The sequence below is a fragment of the Papaver somniferum genome, chromosome 1 (genome assembly GCF_003573695.1).
Source record: "Papaver somniferum cultivar HN1 chromosome 1, ASM357369v1, whole genome shotgun sequence".
Taxonomy (NCBI): Eukaryota; Viridiplantae; Streptophyta; class Magnoliopsida; order Ranunculales; family Papaveraceae; genus Papaver; species Papaver somniferum.
In genome coordinates, this window is record NC_039358.1 from 206,794,052 (window position 1) to 206,812,320 (window position 18,269).

At 35.3% G+C, this 18,269-nt stretch overlaps 1 protein-coding gene and 1 long non-coding RNA gene across 3 annotated transcripts; both read left to right on the forward strand.

The window, feature by feature from the left end:
* The first annotated feature begins 865 nt into the window (after nucleotides 1-865).
* On the forward strand, nucleotides 866-7,958 carry LOC113314033 (signal peptide peptidase-like 2). 2 transcript variants are annotated; one of them, XM_026562817.1, is made up of 14 exons: nucleotides 866-1,132; nucleotides 1,906-2,064; nucleotides 2,451-2,562; nucleotides 2,692-2,811; nucleotides 3,499-3,656; nucleotides 3,941-4,120; nucleotides 4,982-5,016; nucleotides 5,108-5,264; nucleotides 5,912-5,965; nucleotides 6,041-6,133; nucleotides 6,374-6,516; nucleotides 6,951-7,021; nucleotides 7,200-7,283; nucleotides 7,375-7,958. In XM_026562817.1, the coding sequence occupies exons 1-14, from the start codon at nucleotides 986-988 to the stop codon at nucleotides 7,473-7,475; spliced, it is 1,614 nt and encodes a 537-aa protein (XP_026418602.1). In that variant the 5' UTR covers nucleotides 866-985; the 3' UTR covers nucleotides 7,476-7,958. The 2 variants fall into 2 exon arrangements, with proteins under 2 accessions (XP_026418602.1, XP_026418595.1); XM_026562810.1 differs by having other exon boundaries at nucleotides 5,912-6,133.
* A 3,757-nt stretch (nucleotides 7,959-11,715) lies between these two features.
* On the forward strand, nucleotides 11,716-15,594 carry LOC113314055. Its single transcript, XR_003342238.1, has 7 exons — nucleotides 11,716-11,834; nucleotides 12,554-12,674; nucleotides 13,186-13,338; nucleotides 14,158-14,241; nucleotides 14,474-14,613; nucleotides 15,081-15,151; nucleotides 15,342-15,594. It is a non-coding gene; the product is annotated as an uncharacterized LOC113314055 (long non-coding RNA).
* Nucleotides 15,595-18,269: the final 2,675 nt, after the last annotated feature.

Below are 18,269 nucleotides of genomic sequence, written 5' to 3' on the forward strand. Positions count from 1 at the left end.
AATAATTGCTTGAGATGAAAGCAACCTACCCTCAATTATCATTATAAATAGAGGACTATCTATAACAAGGATTCTTAATCCCTACATGCTAGCTTCAGTTGCTTTTAGTCACAATCAGGACTCCATTAACAATTGTGTAGCTGATAAACTCTCAAACCTTTGGCCCGCTTTTTAGTAAAACCGATTACATTATATGGCTCAGCTGGAAACATAGATGTATAACCCTCTACGAAAACACCCCCAATTCTCCAACCATCCTGATCGAGAAATGAGTAATTTCTTCCAATCTAATTATCCCAAATCTACAAGGCTTTATCCCATCCATCAAAATGCATGACCTAAACACCCATCAATTATGATGGATTAGATCATCTTTGTTGACATTTTTTGTAAGGAAACAAACTTATCCATCGGTTATGCTTTCATACTATATATTAGGTCAACCAACAATCCTTCTCGTATCTTGCGGAAGGCTCGGGATGGGCTTCTTCAGCGCTTAATACTGAATGCCAATCATTTTATCATGCAACCAATTGGTTGAAAGAAAATCTGCTATCAAATGTCAGTACAGTGATAAACTGCAAATAACTAGCAAACATTACGAGCAATGGCAGTTCTGGTGCACAAGAAAGTACGCTATATCAATCTAGGTTGAGATGCCCATATTCCAAAATGTAAAACAAATTGGTCGTGCCAATAAACCGGTCGAACTTCCGTTACGGAATTTCCCTCCAGATAATAAATTCATCGAAATGCGAATGTTAGTTGAGAAAAAAACGAAAACAAGGTTAAAAAAAACGTTTTTAAACAAAAAGAATAAAATAAAAATTACCGACCAACAAATCCGCTTAAAAGTCTTGCTCATACAAGTTTATTCAGTCACAACACACAAAAAAACACTATAAGAAGAAGAAGATCTCTCTTCTTCTCTTCTTTCATTCATTCGCTCTTGGTGAAAAAAGAGGAAATCTAGGTCACACCGACGATGGCTTATTCTTCTGCTGCTGCTGCAATTCGTCTAGTCTTTCTTCATTTCCTTGTCATCTCCTCTTTAACATCATCTGCTTATGAATTTCCTCACGGCGATCGACTTGCTCATAAATCCGCTTCATGCAATAACAATTTCCAGCTGGTATGATTCCATCACTACTATTAGTAGTATTGTTGATTTTGTTACTCAATCTGAGTTCGTTGTTGTTGTTTTTCTGATAATTTGTGTTAAATCTTGTAATTCTAGGGTTTCACTTTCTAATTGTGCTTTTTAATTAGAACAATTTGAAGTAAAATTACTTGAAAGTTTAATAGATTGATTTGTTTTATGAAATGTGTATAGCATAAATGAGGATATAAGTGGACTTATTGTTATTCAACATTGGTAGTGAAGGTGCAGTGGTTAAAACATAATAACCAGGACATAACTGAAACATATGAGTTGAATTTTAAATATTTAAACGATTCAGATCTTTGGGATTAAAGTACACTAAGGTCATCGTACAACTGATTTAAGGGAATCTTACTGCTGTAAGGGTTGAAGTGAAGTCAAGAAGTATATGTCAGTTATTTTAGTCCTGTATCGTTTGGGAATTTATTGAGCTGTATTGTGTACAAACAAATGGTACATTTCCTCTCTAACTTGTAAGAAATAGAATGTTTGTCCCTAGCATGTGCATTTTCAGTTCCTGTTCCAACGCTTCTTTTTGTGTAGTGGATTTCCTTGCAATGTGAGTGTGGTTTGGATCTGGGAAGATGTTATTTTAAATCATATAAGTCATTTTACACAGAAAGATGATGCACTTGTTTTTTTTCGTATCTAAGCTACGTAGTCAATGTATACGTTTTTTAATCTGTTCCTTTCCCCTTACATTTAGCAGTTGATCTGAAGTATTTCCGGTATTTCATTTTCAGGTAAAGCTGATGATGTGGGTAAATGATACCAAAGTTGAAAGTGTAGTTGGTTTAGGTGCTGCCTTTGGTGCTCTCTTGCCAGCACATGCAGAAAATGCTCTTCGATATCCTGCCGCTTTCGCAAACCCCTTAAATTGCTGCTCAAGTTCAACCTCAAATGTAATTCTTTATCTTATATTTTACACCGAGCTTCTGAAATCATGTTGCACATGGCATAAGATGTTAATACATTAGTTTGAATTGCGTAATAGTATGTTAACTGTATAACAGAAGCATTTAGGTTGTATCTGAGTGGGATCAAGCTTTGCAAAGGTTGATTAGAGTTGCATGATATTACTTATTATTCTTGACAGACATTCTTTCTGCTGATTCTAGAACTGTCTCACTTGATACTCTTCACTCTATGGTGTGTCTGAATTATGGTAAATAATTGACTCCTTCTATGTAATATTATCCCAATATAAAATTAGCATGACTGCTCTTTTGTTTTCTTTTGAAATGATCGATTGTTGTTGTAAAACAATGTTTTGTTCAACCTGTTTCAGTTATCAAATTCTATTGCACTGTCTACACGAGGAGATTGTGCCTTTACAATGAAAGCAGAAGTTGCTGAATCAGGTGGTGCATCTGGGTTATTGGTGATCAATGACAATGAAGGTATTCCCACCTGATGGCCCAATCAAATTAGTTATTTGAAGTTATTTATCTTTTGAATGCTCTAGAATCATTCATCTTCCCTGTGTTGATTAGATCCCTTGTATGTTTTCCCACATATTTTTCTGGCAGATCTTTACAAAATGGTGTGTTCTGAAAATGATACTTCCACAAACATAACAATTCCTGTTGTCATGATCGCAAAGTCGACAGGAGAGACTATGAAACAATTAATGTTAGATGGAAGCCAGGGTAAGTTTTTGTTGTAATCTATTGGTTTAATGTCAGTTTGACTTGATGCATGGAATTTGTTGTTCGCAAGATTAGTGAAAGGCCACTTACTTTTCAGGGCAGGTATTGAGTTCCACTTATATTTGTGTATAAGATAATGAACCGTATTCCATTTGTTTATTGCCATGCCACTAAAAGTCTTGCTTTGTCAATATTTATTAGATGCAAAAGGTGGTTGACAAATGTCCTTGGACCATGTGCGAATCCTTTTAATTCATACATATAGAGAAGATAGGTTAGCTAGAATCCGTATGTTAGCACATCTCTAAGATGGAAAAGCAAGAAATAACAAACAGTAGTACAGAACAGAGGTCTCATTTTTGGGTTTCTTTCATAGTTCTAGAAAAGAGAGGTATATGTCGTTAGTTTAGGCCTTTCTGTAATATTTTGTTTCTTGAACCATTGGATATAAATATACAGTAGTACAGAACAGAGGTTTCGTTTTAGGGTTTCATTCATAGTTCTAGAAAAGAGAGGTATATGTCGTTAGTTTAGGCCTTTCTGTAATATTTTTGTTTCTTGAACCATTGGATACAAATATACATGATCTTAGTCTTCACTCAACCCATCTATTATTTGGAACATGTGTTACTTTCTCCTTTTAATTCATATAACATTCCATCTAATTTGAATACGGTTGCAATGTAGTGGAGCTTCTGTTATACTCCCCAAACCGCCCACTTGTAGACATTTCAGTGATATTTTTATGGCTGATGGCTGTTGGGACTATTGTCTGTGCGTCTCTTTGGTCGGAGTTTATTGCTTCTGAGCAAGGTCACGAGAGTTATGATCAGCTGGCACCAAAGGTTCGTTCTTTTCTTTATCAATCCTTCAGCTTCGTGCAAAGCCTTAAAAGGATTCCATGTTTGGATGAAAAGAAACTAAAACAAATCAATGCCTTCTGAAGGAAAACTAAGTGGCTTCTGAGAAGAGTTAGCTTCATAGATCTAATATACTGGCCTGAATTTTATTTATTTGTTCATGTTTCAATAGGATTCTTGAGATCCAAATTTCTCTGCTTTTCTGTTGCTGTGGAAATGAGTCAGGGAGATGCAATTTTTAAATCCTGTTTTGTTTCTTGATTCCACAGGTCTCTTCTGCTGCTGAGTCTGTCAAAGATGACTCTGCTAAGGAGGTTTTTGATATCAATGCCAGTGGTGCTGTGGTATTTGTCATTGTGGCATCAGTCTTTCTGATGCTACTGTACTTCTTTATGTCGGCGTGGTTTATTTGGGTGCTGATTGTACTATTTTGCATTGGTGGATCTGAGGTACAGAGTTTTTTTTTAGAATTTCCTCCTTACGTATCTGTTTGATCAAAATTTGACCAAATGGTTGCTTCCATCATTGGGCATCAATTGTAAAGGTTTGCTTCATGACTGAGACATTGGTGTTCTAAGTATAAGACCTTCGTAACTTCGTCTAGTTGGGATACTTATTTTTGCATTTAATGATTGGAGAGGTGAACCGAGAGAAACGAGGTAGAAACATTTGTGCTTCTTGATCTTTTGCTGAAGGCATCATTGTTTACTTTGCCACATAATGCACATGTTACAAGCAAGAAACTTTATTAATCACCACCCATGTTTCTTTTTCGTGTATTGTTATGAATCTGCAAGTCTTTATACTCAAAAAAGTTTTAAATCAAATTTGAAATCGAACGGTATAAAACCTAATAGACGTACATTATGCATTCATGGAAGGTAAGAATAAAAGTTGTAATTCAGATGCTTTCCATACCATCATATATGGATTTCATGGGCATAAAAGCATCTTAGTTGTATGGAGGTCGACTTCGTGTTTTATATGATACCTTTTAATTTTCGTTGGGAATTACTGAAAACATTAGTGGTCTGAAATTCTGCTAATGTTGGTAATCTTTTTGTACTAATGTCCACTATGCATCAGGTCCGAACGTAATATTATCCGTAGCTGTAGTTACTTCAAACTCTGTTACATTATAATGAATTGGCATGCCTCCCAGACTGTTTTAGAATTAGAACTTTTCCCACTGCTGAAGGAAAGTAAACCTTGACCATGGGTCAGCCATCATTGATATTTGTGTAAATAGTAAAGAGTAATTAACTTGATTGCTGAACTTTACTCGGTGATGTTTTTTTCTTTTCTTTCAGGGAATGCACGCTTGCTTAGTTACAGTGATTTTAAGGTAGGTCAACGATGACCCATTTATAGCAACTACTTTGACATGCCATTATATAGCTTTTTTCTCATCTTAGTATTGTGCATCTGTCTACCAGGATATTCAAGAATTCTGGGGATAAGAAAGTAAACCTTCCTTGTCTTGGGGAGGTAACAGTTCTTTCTATGGGGGTATTGCCATTCTGTCTAGCATTTGCCATATTTTGGGCTGCAAATCAGCATGTATCATATGCATGGGTTGGCCAAGATGTTCTTGTAAGTTTCTCACCTCTTCAATTTTAGTTTGCTTTTTAGTTCGTTCTTATTTCTTATTTTGCTGTACTTGCTTAGTTAGTGAACACTTGAGATAGCATACCGACTACTTGTTTCAAAGCTAGAAATATTAGAAGTGGTGCATGTATATAACTCCTATATGGTTGGTTTTTGGTTTGTCAAAAGTCTTCATGTTCTTTGCAATTTATATAATCACCCAGGTCTTGAAAATCACGATTTACAAGAAGTTTAGTTCTGATGCGTCAAGAGCTACCTTTTGTATATAGTCCTTCTATTTTGGGAATATAATACGATGTTATGGGGATGTATACTGACAGCCTTGTTCGAGAAAGAAATAAAATAGGACAACTATCATACTTTACACACAGCTGGCACATGGTTAAGAAAAATTTGAATTCTGGTTGTTGATTTCGTATTTCTCATTTATATCGGTGACGGTTCCTTTTTAACTATGCCCGTATATCTGTGTAAGGAGAACGATCATTCTTTTCCAAAAGAAATGCTTAATATTTATCATGGAAGAACTTTAAACTGCTTTTGTGTATTGTTTGGCAGGGAAATCTGATTCATGAAACTCAACTACCGTGGTTTTGTTGCTAACCTATACTATTTCTTCTTTTTGTTGCCAGGGAATCTGTTTGATGATAACAGTACTGCAAATGGCACGTCTACCAAATATAAAGGTACCAAGTGTGTATTTTGTTTTGTTTCTTGAACTCACATTTCTCAGCTATTGCTTTTTTGTTTTTACCAATCAGGTTGCGTCAGTACTTCTTTCATGTGCATTTGTATACGATATATTTTGGGTCTTTGTATCTCCACTCATCTTCAACGAAAGTGTAATGATTGCGGTGAGTTCTTTTCTATGAAATTTATGTTTCTTAGTTGCAAAAAATTTAGTATCTAATGACTACGTCCCTTCAAAATCTTCCTCCTAGTTGATCTTTCTCTTTGTGTAAGTTAACTATATTTGGTGCTAACAGTTTCTTCCAAGCCCAGTCTCCAAATCCCATGTCACAGCTTTAATTTCATGTGGAGAAGGAACATAGAATATAGTATTGGGTTTTTACATGTGTTTCTTTAATCTGTAGGTTGCTCGCGGTGACAATAGTGGTGGAGAAGCCATTCCTATGCTTTTGAGGATCCCTAGATTTTTTGATCCATGGGGTGGATATGATATGATTGGCTTTGGAGACATTCTCTTTCCTGGTTTACTTGTTGCATTTGCCTTTAGGTATTGATCTTATTTCCGTCTGTCAGAATTATTTGTTACCTTCTCTAAAGAACCATATGTAGCATGATATTACCCAATCTACAGTTTTTGCCTGGTTAAAGTCTGTTGTAGCAAAATGTACTAAACTGTACTTCTGCAGACAAGAGCTATATGAGACAAACATTATCAAATTGGATTACTGTTTTCATGTGATATGAAAGTTATATAAAGGTATAAGAGTAGGAAATTATGACAAACTGTAGCTCACCCGTGTTCAACGTTCTACATGTATATAAAACCTCCCAATACATATCTGAGCTATTGGCCTTATTGTTAGAGTTTATATCTGTGGATATTGTAGTTTTTACCGGATAATGCTAGATCAGTCTTACTCTAATTGTGGTTTTCTTTTATTTATATATAGTTTTTCACATGCCTGAGCTTGTTTAATGCAGATATGACAGATCGAGTAAGAAGGGTATCCTGAATGGATATTTTCTTTGGTTGACGATAGGCTATGGCATTGGTGGGTCCCTTGCTTCATATTTCCTACTACTCTATTTCCCATCGCACATGATTCTTTTCCTTTGTTCCTTTCATCTTACTTTTTTAAATGCATCTTTCCTTTGCAAACTCCACTGATACACTAGAATAATAAACCCTCATGGATATCTTGTTGACAATAGATATTCTCTTGATTGCAGGTCTCGTCCTCACATATGTTGGGTTATACTTGATGGATGGGCATGGTCAACCTGCACTCCTATATCTTGTTCCTTGTACTTTGGGTACGTTTTAAAACTTGCCTTAAATGAAGATAGCATTAAACCAGTTTAAGCTAACATACAATTTCCTGATATTTTCTACTCTTTTGTTCAGGGGTTATAATCGTATTAGGCTGGCTTAGAGGTGAGCTGAAACATCTCTGGAACTATGGGTCCTCTGAATCATTATCTAGAGATCCTTTAGGCGAAGCCTGAGCATATTAGGTTAACTGTATCTCTAGAGATGGAAGGTTATAGATAACAGGCAGCAGCAGACTCCATAGATCGATCTCCTGAAGCTACCTGCATACAAGATTGTGATTGAGCTTGTCGATATTCAAATTGGAAGGTTGGGGGAACACACCACAGTCTGTCTTAGCATATAACTGGATTATACCAAATCAATTGTGCAGGAACTAATGTGATGATTATACCTGAATCCCAGTTTGTTCACCCAAGGTAAAGTGGGAAGAAATCTCAACAAATCTGTTATCTGTATGTAACAGTCTGATTAGCTATACATACGTTATTTTGTTCTCACCAGCTTTGTGAGAACAACATATTTTCTCTCTGGGAACAGAGTGACTCTGATTGTATAGCCCTCTCTACTTGGTTCATGCACGCGTTGGTGGGTGAGATTCTTGGTAAAAAAAGATATTATTTTTTGCTCAATAACGGATAAAATTAAAATTAACAAAATAACATCATGTCTGGTATTCTGGTTCTTATTGAATTCTTCTACATCGTTGCCCAAGTAAATCAATTACACGACCCACAAGTCCAGTTGTAATATACCAATCTTTAGTATTAAATGGACTTATTACTTGAATGAAACATGCTACAGAAGAAAAAGAGACATCTAGAGGGTTGGCTATCAGATTGATATGCGAGGTTTCACATATATGAGTAACATGATCCAAGGGCCATTTCACAAGAATGAAATCAAAGGCATTATTCAAAGAGGAATCATAAACAAGAAACTTTAAGAACACCAATGCCATTTCACTACCTAATTAAATCAAACAAAAAAACAGAAACTAGGAGGCAAATTCTGTTATCCTCGTCAGGCTAATGAAAACTATGCCCCAACAGGGTGTTAACTAACTAATCCTCTGATCCCAAAGAACTGGCAGGTCAGGCTCTAGCACTCTCAATGACACGTTGCTCTTCACATATGGAATTACTTGAAATTCTTTAAATATCTCAACTTCATCATCCACAAATTCTTCTAAAGTGCCTGTTTTGGCGTCATAACAACAAAGGCTCCACGACTTTACGTTTCCTTTGAACATGAGAAGTTTATCTTCTCCCGTAATGGAAAATGGATAACAGGGTGAAAGTTTTAAATCTCGCGTTGAAGATATAATGAACTCTTTACTCCACCTCCAAACTTTGCGACCTCTTCTGTTTTCAGTTTCCAACAATGAATATATATCAGTTTCGAAAGACTTCATGAAAACAATAGATAAACACCCTCCTAACATCATCAACTGGTGCCCGTAATAGTCGGGAAAACAAGGCGGGAGTAGAATGGGCGCCGGTCGGAACGTTTCATCTGCCGAATCAAAAGCTACAATCTTTGTGCCGTGGTAGTCTATCCAATGAAGAGCTCCATCATAGAGAACTCCAATTGATCCTTTACTTAAAGGGTAATACTTTATCTCGTCTTTGATTCTCCACCCTCTTGTCACCAAGAGTGTATACATGGACTTGACCACCATCGGAAGGCCTACTTCCATAGTGGATTCTCACAACCTTGAACTCATTAGTTGAATAAAGATAACCAAATCCACTCACCACGAAACCTCCGTAAAGATCAGAAGTTGACGACGGCGGAGGAAGAAGGACGGTTTCTTGGGTGAAAGGATTACAGATATAGACGGAATCATGGACATCGTCGTGCGTCGCATGGAAACAAACCAAACCCCTGTGAGAGCCAACCATGGGACGATAAGTCCCGGATTCTTTATCCACGATACCAGGATCACCGAGCAGTGTAAGCGCATTGCGGGAGAGTTGCTCGCCGAGTCTTAAGTTATTCTTCTTCTCATCATATTCCCCCTGATAAAGTTGATGCATACGTCGACCATAATAAGAAGAATAGCTTGATTTTTGTTTTGCCGCAAAAAGAAGATGTACCTTTTGGTCGGGCTTAATATCACCCATTGTTCTTGCAAACTCTACTAAGCCTAACCTTTGTTTTTGAATGACACAGCTATTTGAATGAACGAATGTCCTCAGGCCCTCTATGTCGTTATATACTATACGAGTGTTGATATATTTTTAGAAGGTGGGAGGATTCTTGGCAACCTCTAATTCCAGTCCCAGTACCATATTTATTTAGAAGTAGGAATTACCTATAGGTACTAGTTTAGTGATACTAATTAGTGATAGGTCCACCCACTAAAGCCCAGTAAGCATAGGTCCATAATTAAAAGAAAACATGAAACTGGACCTAATTTTTTAAGCCCAAGTCATGTACACGTGCGGGACACATGTGACGTATTATCATAATTCCCAAAACACCCCACACTATATAAAAGCGGATAGAGACGTTCGTTTCTTTTTCATTCTCTCAATTTATGTTTTCAGAGAAGAGCTCTGCAAGTGAAGATTATTTGAGGTCCTTGTTCGATTCGTGAGTTCGATTCATGAGTTCGAGCTCTGCAAGTGTAATCGGTAGGTGGATTTTTTGTTCTTACGATATTCATGCTTGATTTTTTAATTTTTTTACTTCGATTTTGATAAAAAATACTTCAGATCTAGATAGATAATCATGTTTTATGTTCATTTCATTAGTAGATCTGATATTTTAATTTCATTTTGTTGGTCTTTGATTTGTTTTTAGTTTGATTTTGTACATTAATCATCAGTATGTATATGATGTACTGGTGGTTTTTGATGAAAATAGTTCAGATCTAGTTATAAAATCATGTTTTATGTTCATTTCGTTAGTAGATCTGATATTTTAGTTTCATTTTATTGGCTTTTGGTTTGGTTTCAATTTGCTTTTGTGTATTAACCATCAGTACGTATATGACGTACTGTTAATCTGTGTTTACTATGCATCTATAGGTTTGGTTTCAGTTTTTTACAGTGTTTTTTTGGTATGAATTGACAGTACATATACGGCGTACTCTTCTGATTTTGTTTTATTCGAAGTTTTTCCAGTTTTGTTTGTTCGATCCATGAGTATGTATGTATGATACTGAAGTGTTGTCACCTTTTTTAGTCTTATCCGTCAGTACATATACGAAATACTGTAATATTTGTTTCGATCCTCTTATTTTTCATAGATCTATTACCTATTCTTGTGATGCAGCTGATTTATTGTTCATGAATCTTCAGTACATATATCGCATACTGATAGGAAATGCTATTTGGATGTGCTTTGTCTCATTTTTTAGTCTTATCCGTCAGTACATATACGAAATACTATAATATCTGTTCCGATCCTCTTATTTTTCATAGTTCTGTCACCTATTCTTGTCATGCAATTGAGTTTGGCCACTTCTTTGACATGAAGTTCAGTTTTTAGTTCATGACTCCGCAGTACGTATATGTCAAACTGATATAAACTTCTTCTAATTATGTTTTATTCACAATTTTGCTACTTCTTTTGGTTTGATCCATGAGTACGTATGTGAGATACTAAAATATGTGCTTTGATTCGGTTATATTCATGGATCCATCACTTCTTGACATGCAATTGAGTTTTTAGTTTATGAATCTGCAGTACGTATATGACGTACTGATAGAAACTTCTTTTGATTTTGTTTTGTTCATAGTTTTGCCACTTTTTTTTGTTTGACCCATGAGTACGTGTGCGAAATACTGAAATAGATGGTAGCTTTGTTGATGTGTTTTAATATTGTTATATTCTGATCACATTTACAGGTTCCATATGTCCAACGGATACACACTTTATATGTAAGCAGTGCGGCAGATATATACTCAGATTTGTAAGTAGTGCAGCAGATATGTACTCAGATTTGTAAAAAGTGCAGCAGATATTTACTCAAATTTTAAGCATGGTGGCAGATATGTACTCAAATTTGTAAGCAGTGTCGCAGATATGTACTCAAATTTGTAACACAAATGTAGCAAATATGTACTCAAATTTGTGGTATTTTATATGTTTTAATTAAATTTGGACCTCCCGATAAATAAAATCTCGATTTGGTAGAAGTATGTTATTTCACACATATTTAACCAGTAGGATATATTAGTCATTTCCATGTTTTCAAAAAACTTTGGACTCTAGGATAAGAATAAAATCCGGTTGGACCCTCCTATAAATAACCTTATGGGCTTAGGACCAAACAAGAAATTTTCCAGTTTAGAATGATACCGTGCCCCCGACTTGGAAAAGGAAAACGGGCCAAAAACACGGTTCAATTTCCGTTACAGGTTCACTTCCCTCCGAAATGAGAAACACAAAACACGGCTAAATAAAATAAAGAGGAAGTCTAGGTCACACCGCCGGCACCAATGGCTCTTCTTCATCTGCTTATGAATTTCCTCACGGTGATCGAATCGCTCATAAATCCGCTTCATGCAATAACAATTTAACTGGTATGACTTCCCATCACTACTGTTACTAGTAGTAGTATTGTCGATTTTGTTACTCAATCTGAATTTTTTGTTGTTTTTTTGATAGTTTGTGTTAAATCTTGTAATTCTAGGTTTCGCTTCATAATTGTGCTAAATTAGAATAATTTGAAGTAAAATCACTTGAAAGTTTAATAGATTGATTTGTTTTCTGAAATGCGGAGAGCATAAATGAGGATAAGTAGATGAGTTGAGTTTTAAATCTTTTAAAAATACGGATCTCTGGGATTAGACCGCTAGGTTCATTTGTTGGGAGGAATTGTTTGACTGATATTAGGGAATCTAAGTGCTGGAAGGGTTTAAGTGACATTTTTTTCAACGCTATATGGTTTGGAAATTTATTGAGCTATCTTATGTACAAAATTAGCATGGCTACTGTATTATTTTCTTTTGAAATGATCAATTGTTGTTGTAGATCATGTTTTGTTCAACCTTATTCAGTTGTCAAATTCTAATTGCACTGTATACACCAGAGATTGTGCCTTTACAATGAAAGCAGAAGTTGCTGAATCAGGTGGCATCTGGGTTATTGGTGATCATTGATAATGAAGGCATGCCTCACCTCATGTCCCAATAAAATTAGTTATTCGAAGTTGTTTATCTTTTGAATGCTCTAGGATCATTCATTTTTCCCTGTGTTGAGTAGATCCCTTATATGTTTTCCCACATATACTTTCTGGCAGATCTTTACAAAATGGGTCATCTGAAAATGATGCTTCCATAAACATAAGGATTCCTGTTGTCATGATTTCGCGAAGTCGACAGGAGAGACTATGAAACGATTAATGTTAGCCGGAGGGCTGGGTAAGTTTTTGTTGTAATCATTTGGATTAAAGTCAATTTGAATTGATGCGTGAAATTTGTTGTTCGCAAGATTAGTCAAAGTCTACTTACTTTTCAAGGCAGGTTATGAGTTTCACTTGAAAGTCTTGCTTTTTAAATAGTTATTAGATGCAAAAGGTAGTTGACAAATGTCCGTGGACCATGGGCGAATCCTTTTAATTCTTACATATAGAGAAGATAGGTTTTGCTAGAGCCCATATGTAACTAGTAGCACGTCTTTAAGATGGAAAAGCAAGAAATAACAACACAACAGTACAAAACAGAGGTTTTATTTAAAGAGAGGTATGAGTCTTGGATGTGTACTGTCGTTAGTTTAGGCCTTTCTGTAGTATTTTTTGTTTCATGGACCATTAATTATAAATATACACCATCTTAGTCTTCATTCAACCCATCTATTATTTGTAACATTTGTTTCCTTTCTCCTTTTAATTCATATAACATTCCGTCTAATTTGAATATGGTTGCAATGTAGTGGAGCTCTATTGTACTCTCCAAACCGCCCACTTGTAGACATTTCAGTGATATTTTTATTTCCGATGGCCGTCGGGACTACTCTTTGGTCGGAGATTATTGCTTCTGAGCAAGGTGCCAAGGCCATGAAAGTTGTGATCAGCTGACACCAAAGGTTCGTTCTTTCCGTAGTTGATCTTTCAGTTTCGTGCAAAGCATTAGTCATACGTTGTTACCTCTTCTCTTGGTCTGAAACTTGCATTAAGGAACAAGCTCTGATTTTTTGCCTCCGCATTGCATTGAAAGACCTTTTCTGGGAATGTAGTAATCAGTTTTAGTTAAGATGAAAACATAAAAAGAAATTATGATAAATTATAATTATCCATATTGCGTTTGGTGTCTGCAGACAAAAGTTTGCTTTTAGTCCATTCTTATATCGCTGTACTTAGTTTGTTAATAAACACTTGATATTTCATATTTCTTATTTCGCTGTACTAGGTTAGTTAATAAACACTTGATATATATTGGGGCGTACAGATTACTAGTTTTGGAACTAGAAATGTTAAAATTGGTGCATGTACATATCTCCTATACGGTTGGTTTTTGGTTTGTCAAAAGTTTTATATTTTCTGGTGTTGTTATCTTCATGTTGTTTGAAAATTATATTATCACCTAGGTCTTGGAAATCACGGTTTACAAGAGGTTTAGTTCTGATGCATCAAGAGCTACCTTTTGTATTTACTCCTATTGTGGGAATTTTTCTATACATGACCCTCAATAGTCAATACTGGATAACTATTGTATATATGGGGATGTATAACACACTGGCGGCTTGGTTTAAGAAAGAGAAAAAATAGGATAACTATCGTACTTTACACACTGCTGGCACATGGTTAAGAAATATCTGAGTTCTAGTTGTTGATTCCATATGTCTCATTTGTTTCTTCAACTCACATTTCTCAGCTATTGCTTCTTTTTTATATTCCAAAATCAGGTTGATTCAGTACTTCTTTCATGTGCATATATATTTTCGGTCTTTGGATCTCCACTCATCTTCAACGAAAGTGTTATGATTGCGGTGAGTTCTCTTCTATGAAATTTATGTTTCTTAGTTGCAGAAAATTTTAGCATTTAATGACTATGTCCCTCCAAAATCTTCCTCCTGGGCCTGGTTGATCTTTCTCTTTGTGTAAGTTAGCTATATTTGATGCTAACAGTTTCTTCCAAGTCCAGTCTCCAAATCCCTTGTGACAGCTTTAAACAAGTGGCAATTCATCATCTGTTTACGCATGTGTTTCTTTTATCTGTAGGTTGCTCAAGGTAACAATAGTGGAGAAGCCATTCCTATGCTTTTGAGGATCCCTAGATTTTTTGTTCCATGGGGTGGATATGATATGATTGGCTTCGGAGATATTATCTTTCCTGGTTTACTCGTTGCATTTGCCTTTAGGTACTGCTCTTATTTCCGTGTCAGAATTATTTGTTATTTTTCTAAAGAACCATATGTAGCATGATATTACCAAATCTATCAGTTTTTGCCTGGTTATGTCTGTTATAGCAAAATGTACTAAACTGTACTTCTGCAGACAACAGCCATATGAAGAGAAACCTTAGTAATAAATTTTGACCAACATTATTAATTAGATTACTATTTTCATGTGATATTGAAAAACATATAAAGGTAGAAGAGTAGGAAATTATGATAACTGTAGCTCCTATTCAAATGCTACCAGTGTTGCACATTCTGCGTGAATATAAAACCTCCCAATATGTATCCGAGCTACTGGCCTTATTGTTAATGAGTTTTAATATCTGTGGTTATTGTAGTTTTTACCTGATAGTGCTAGACCAGTCTTACTCTAATCATGGTTTTCTTTTGTTTATAGTTTTTCACATGCCTGAGCTTGTTTGATGCAGATATGACAGATCGAGTAACAAGGGTATCCTTGATGGATATTTTCTTTGGTTGACGATAGGCTATGGCGTCTGTGGGTCCCTTTCTTTATATTTCCTACTACTTAGTCTTGCTGCTCTATTTCCCATTGCATATACTTCTTTTCTTCTGTTAATTTCATCTTACTTTTAAAATGCATCTTTCCGTTGCATACTCTACTGATACACTAGAATAATAAACTCTCATGGATATCTTGTTGACAATAGATATTCTCTTGATTGCAGGTCTCATCCTCACACTTGATGGATGGGCTTGGTCAACCTGCACTCCTACATCTTGTTCCTCGTACTTTGGGTTACATTTTAAAACTTGCCTCAGATGAAGATAGTATTAAACCAGTTTAACAGCATTCTTGTTTTTTTTTTTAAATCCATAGCTTTTCGTTGTTTTTAAAACGGCTATGGGAAATTAAAAAAACAAATAAAATTCGTGGACAACAACCTGTGTATGTTATCTATGTGAATTTTGATCTCTATTCATTTAGATCGACTTTTTTTTGGCGTGCATTTAGATTAACTTTAATCTTCTGTGAAAATGTAAGACACAGTAAGACTTGTTATGCGAAGATAAAAGCTTCCAACAAGTTTCACCTAAACCCATAAAAAAATTGAATTAAAATTTACGAGACTTTTGAAAAAAAATACGTTATAATCAATATTCGAGAGCAGTTAGGTGATGAAAATCTATATAATAATCTCTTGGGATGGTATTTTAAAAGCTCAAACTGTTTGGGATATGAATTGTGATTATAATATGGGTTTCTATCACCCAACTGTTTGGGATATGAATTGTGATATGTTTTAGGTCCTTCTTGTGTTGGACATCTAGCTTCTTGTAGGATGAATTATCTGTATGAATTTTCTGTTTGTTTAAAAAGTGGAAACAATTCAAAGGATTAAAAACCAAATATGGTTGAATACTCAAAACCCTACATATCGTGTTATGTTATTAACAATTCGATTTTGGAAATCTGGAATTTATTGAAAAAACCTACGTATCATGTTCTATTATTAACAAAAACATGTGCTTGTTTAGTGTTTGCACAATCCAATTTCGCTGATGCTGGATCTCAGCCTTTAACAATCATGCATCTTGGATCCCAGATTTTAAGTATTAAAATGTAAACTACCATCACATTCCAATTTAATTAGTGTTAGTATTTTACATCGTACCTTGTACAACAGAGAGTTTGACCTGTGTCTGTCTATACAATATTTATCGTTCCACGATGAACTTTGAATTTCTTTTTATATTCTTACCTATATATCTGTTTTGAAGACTTCACCTGTGGAAGACTATTACCCCGAATTGCACGTACAAAATGATTCATGCAATAGTATAGCGTATAATTAGTACAGTATAAATCTACATATTAGACTATTTGTTCATTTTGTTGGATTAGGAAAGTGGGCGACAAGAAGTGCTTCACGACTACAGTAACGATGCCAGTGTAGTGAAAATGTTGCAGTTTACTTCGTTAATGCAAGCGGCAAAAGTCATTAATACTATCGAACTGTAGTACTAACTGCTGCACCCACTCCAGCATGGTTGGTTCATTCTCTGGAACAAAACTTATGTTATTTCGCGGTTGCAATTATTAAAACGCACATACAACATGTTATTGGGAATTTTAATGTTTGCTTGTGGTCCTGGCCCTAGCTAGCTGTATATTTGGTGAATGCAATCACGGAAGCAACTCTTGCTTCATCACATGCAAGGTCTTTGATTGTGATATAGGTACTTCTACACGTTGTTTGGTTCAAGATGCAAGATTTGTATTCTTTTACTCCTAGTTATTTTGATTTTCCCTTTAACAAAAATCAAGATTGACAGCCACTATCTTCGGATCTTTGGATGCATGGAATATAACTATGTATAGATAATATGTCATATTCTTGCTAGCAATTTCAAGATAACCAGGATAGTTTGGGGCTTAGGAAAATTATATGAGGCCCACCATTTTGTTATCCCAATCTATACAAAATTACAAATGAATATTGAGTGTCTAATTTGGACAAAAAAAACTAATCTAGCCTCAAATTAATCCTAATCCTAACTCATATAAATACAAACGATTTCTATTTTCAGGTACAAACCAAAAAAATCTAACCTTCTAAAACAAACAAACAAAAAACTTTTTATATTCATCTAATCTTACCAAATTCTATAAACTCTAATCAATTTTTTTTAACCTTTTTGTCCAACTATCACGGATTCATCTAAGGAAAGGCACATCTCCATCAACTTATTCTATTAATAAGATTTATTCATTGATTTACGTATTTAAAACCCATTTTTCATGCTTTAAAAAAACTTTAAAAAAAAAATTACCTTTTTGAAAATCAAGATTTCTGATATCTTCCAAAATAGGTTCGATATATCCATCGATTCCGCGTTATGTTCTTCATGTCCATGAAGGACATGCAGCATAATTGGTAGATATGATGGATTTATAGAAATCGATTGGTTTAAAACAAATGCGTTCACAGTCGATTTTTATGTATGTGCTTTATTTGTCAATTATGCTCGTTAGTCTTTTGGAATTTCCACATTGGAATCGGTATATATTTATATGTCTTATCCACCGACTCCTAAGGTTTCATTTTTCTGTAGAATTTTCTAGACAGAATCATATTACATATACAGTCTTATTTACTGATTGTCTAACTAGATTTGTGTTTTGGTCGATCTTTTTTGTAGATATAAATTTCAACAATCTGAAATTTTATGACTGATAAACCCAATAAAATGATGTTAAGAGGGAGCCAGAGATAATCATAAGGAGCCAATACAAGTTCGCATTTGGTCGAGATACCAAACTAGAACAGACATTGGTACTTGCAGATAAGCTTGGATATGAAGAACATGGAGTGCTAGTCAGCTTTGCAAAAGGAGAAGAAAGAAACTATAGCCCCGATGGAGATTGAGGATTTGTATAAACTTGGTAATGAAGCTTTAGCAGAAGCTGCTGATGTTGATGCTGCCAATACTGCTGCTGGTGCAGATCGTGGTGCTGCTAATGTTGTCAATGCTGCTGCTGACATAGATGGTGGTGTTGCTGCCGACGCTACTGCTCCCAATGCTAATATCCCTTGATGCTTTCTGCTCCCAATGTTGATGCTCTCTGATGCTCTATTATGCTAGCTAATTAA

Coding starts and splice junctions, on each gene's coding strand:
- LOC113314033 (XM_026562810.1), top strand. CDS start 986: ATGGCTTATTCTTCTGCTGCTGCTGCAATTCGTCTAGTCTTTCTTCAT. Junction 2,563..2,691: donor GGTGATCAATGACAATGAAG/GTATTCCCACCT, acceptor TTTTTCTGGCAG/ATCTTTACAAAATGGTGTGT. Junction 3,657..3,940: donor ATGATCAGCTGGCACCAAAG/GTTCGTTCTTTT, acceptor TTGATTCCACAG/GTCTCTTCTGCTGCTGAGTC.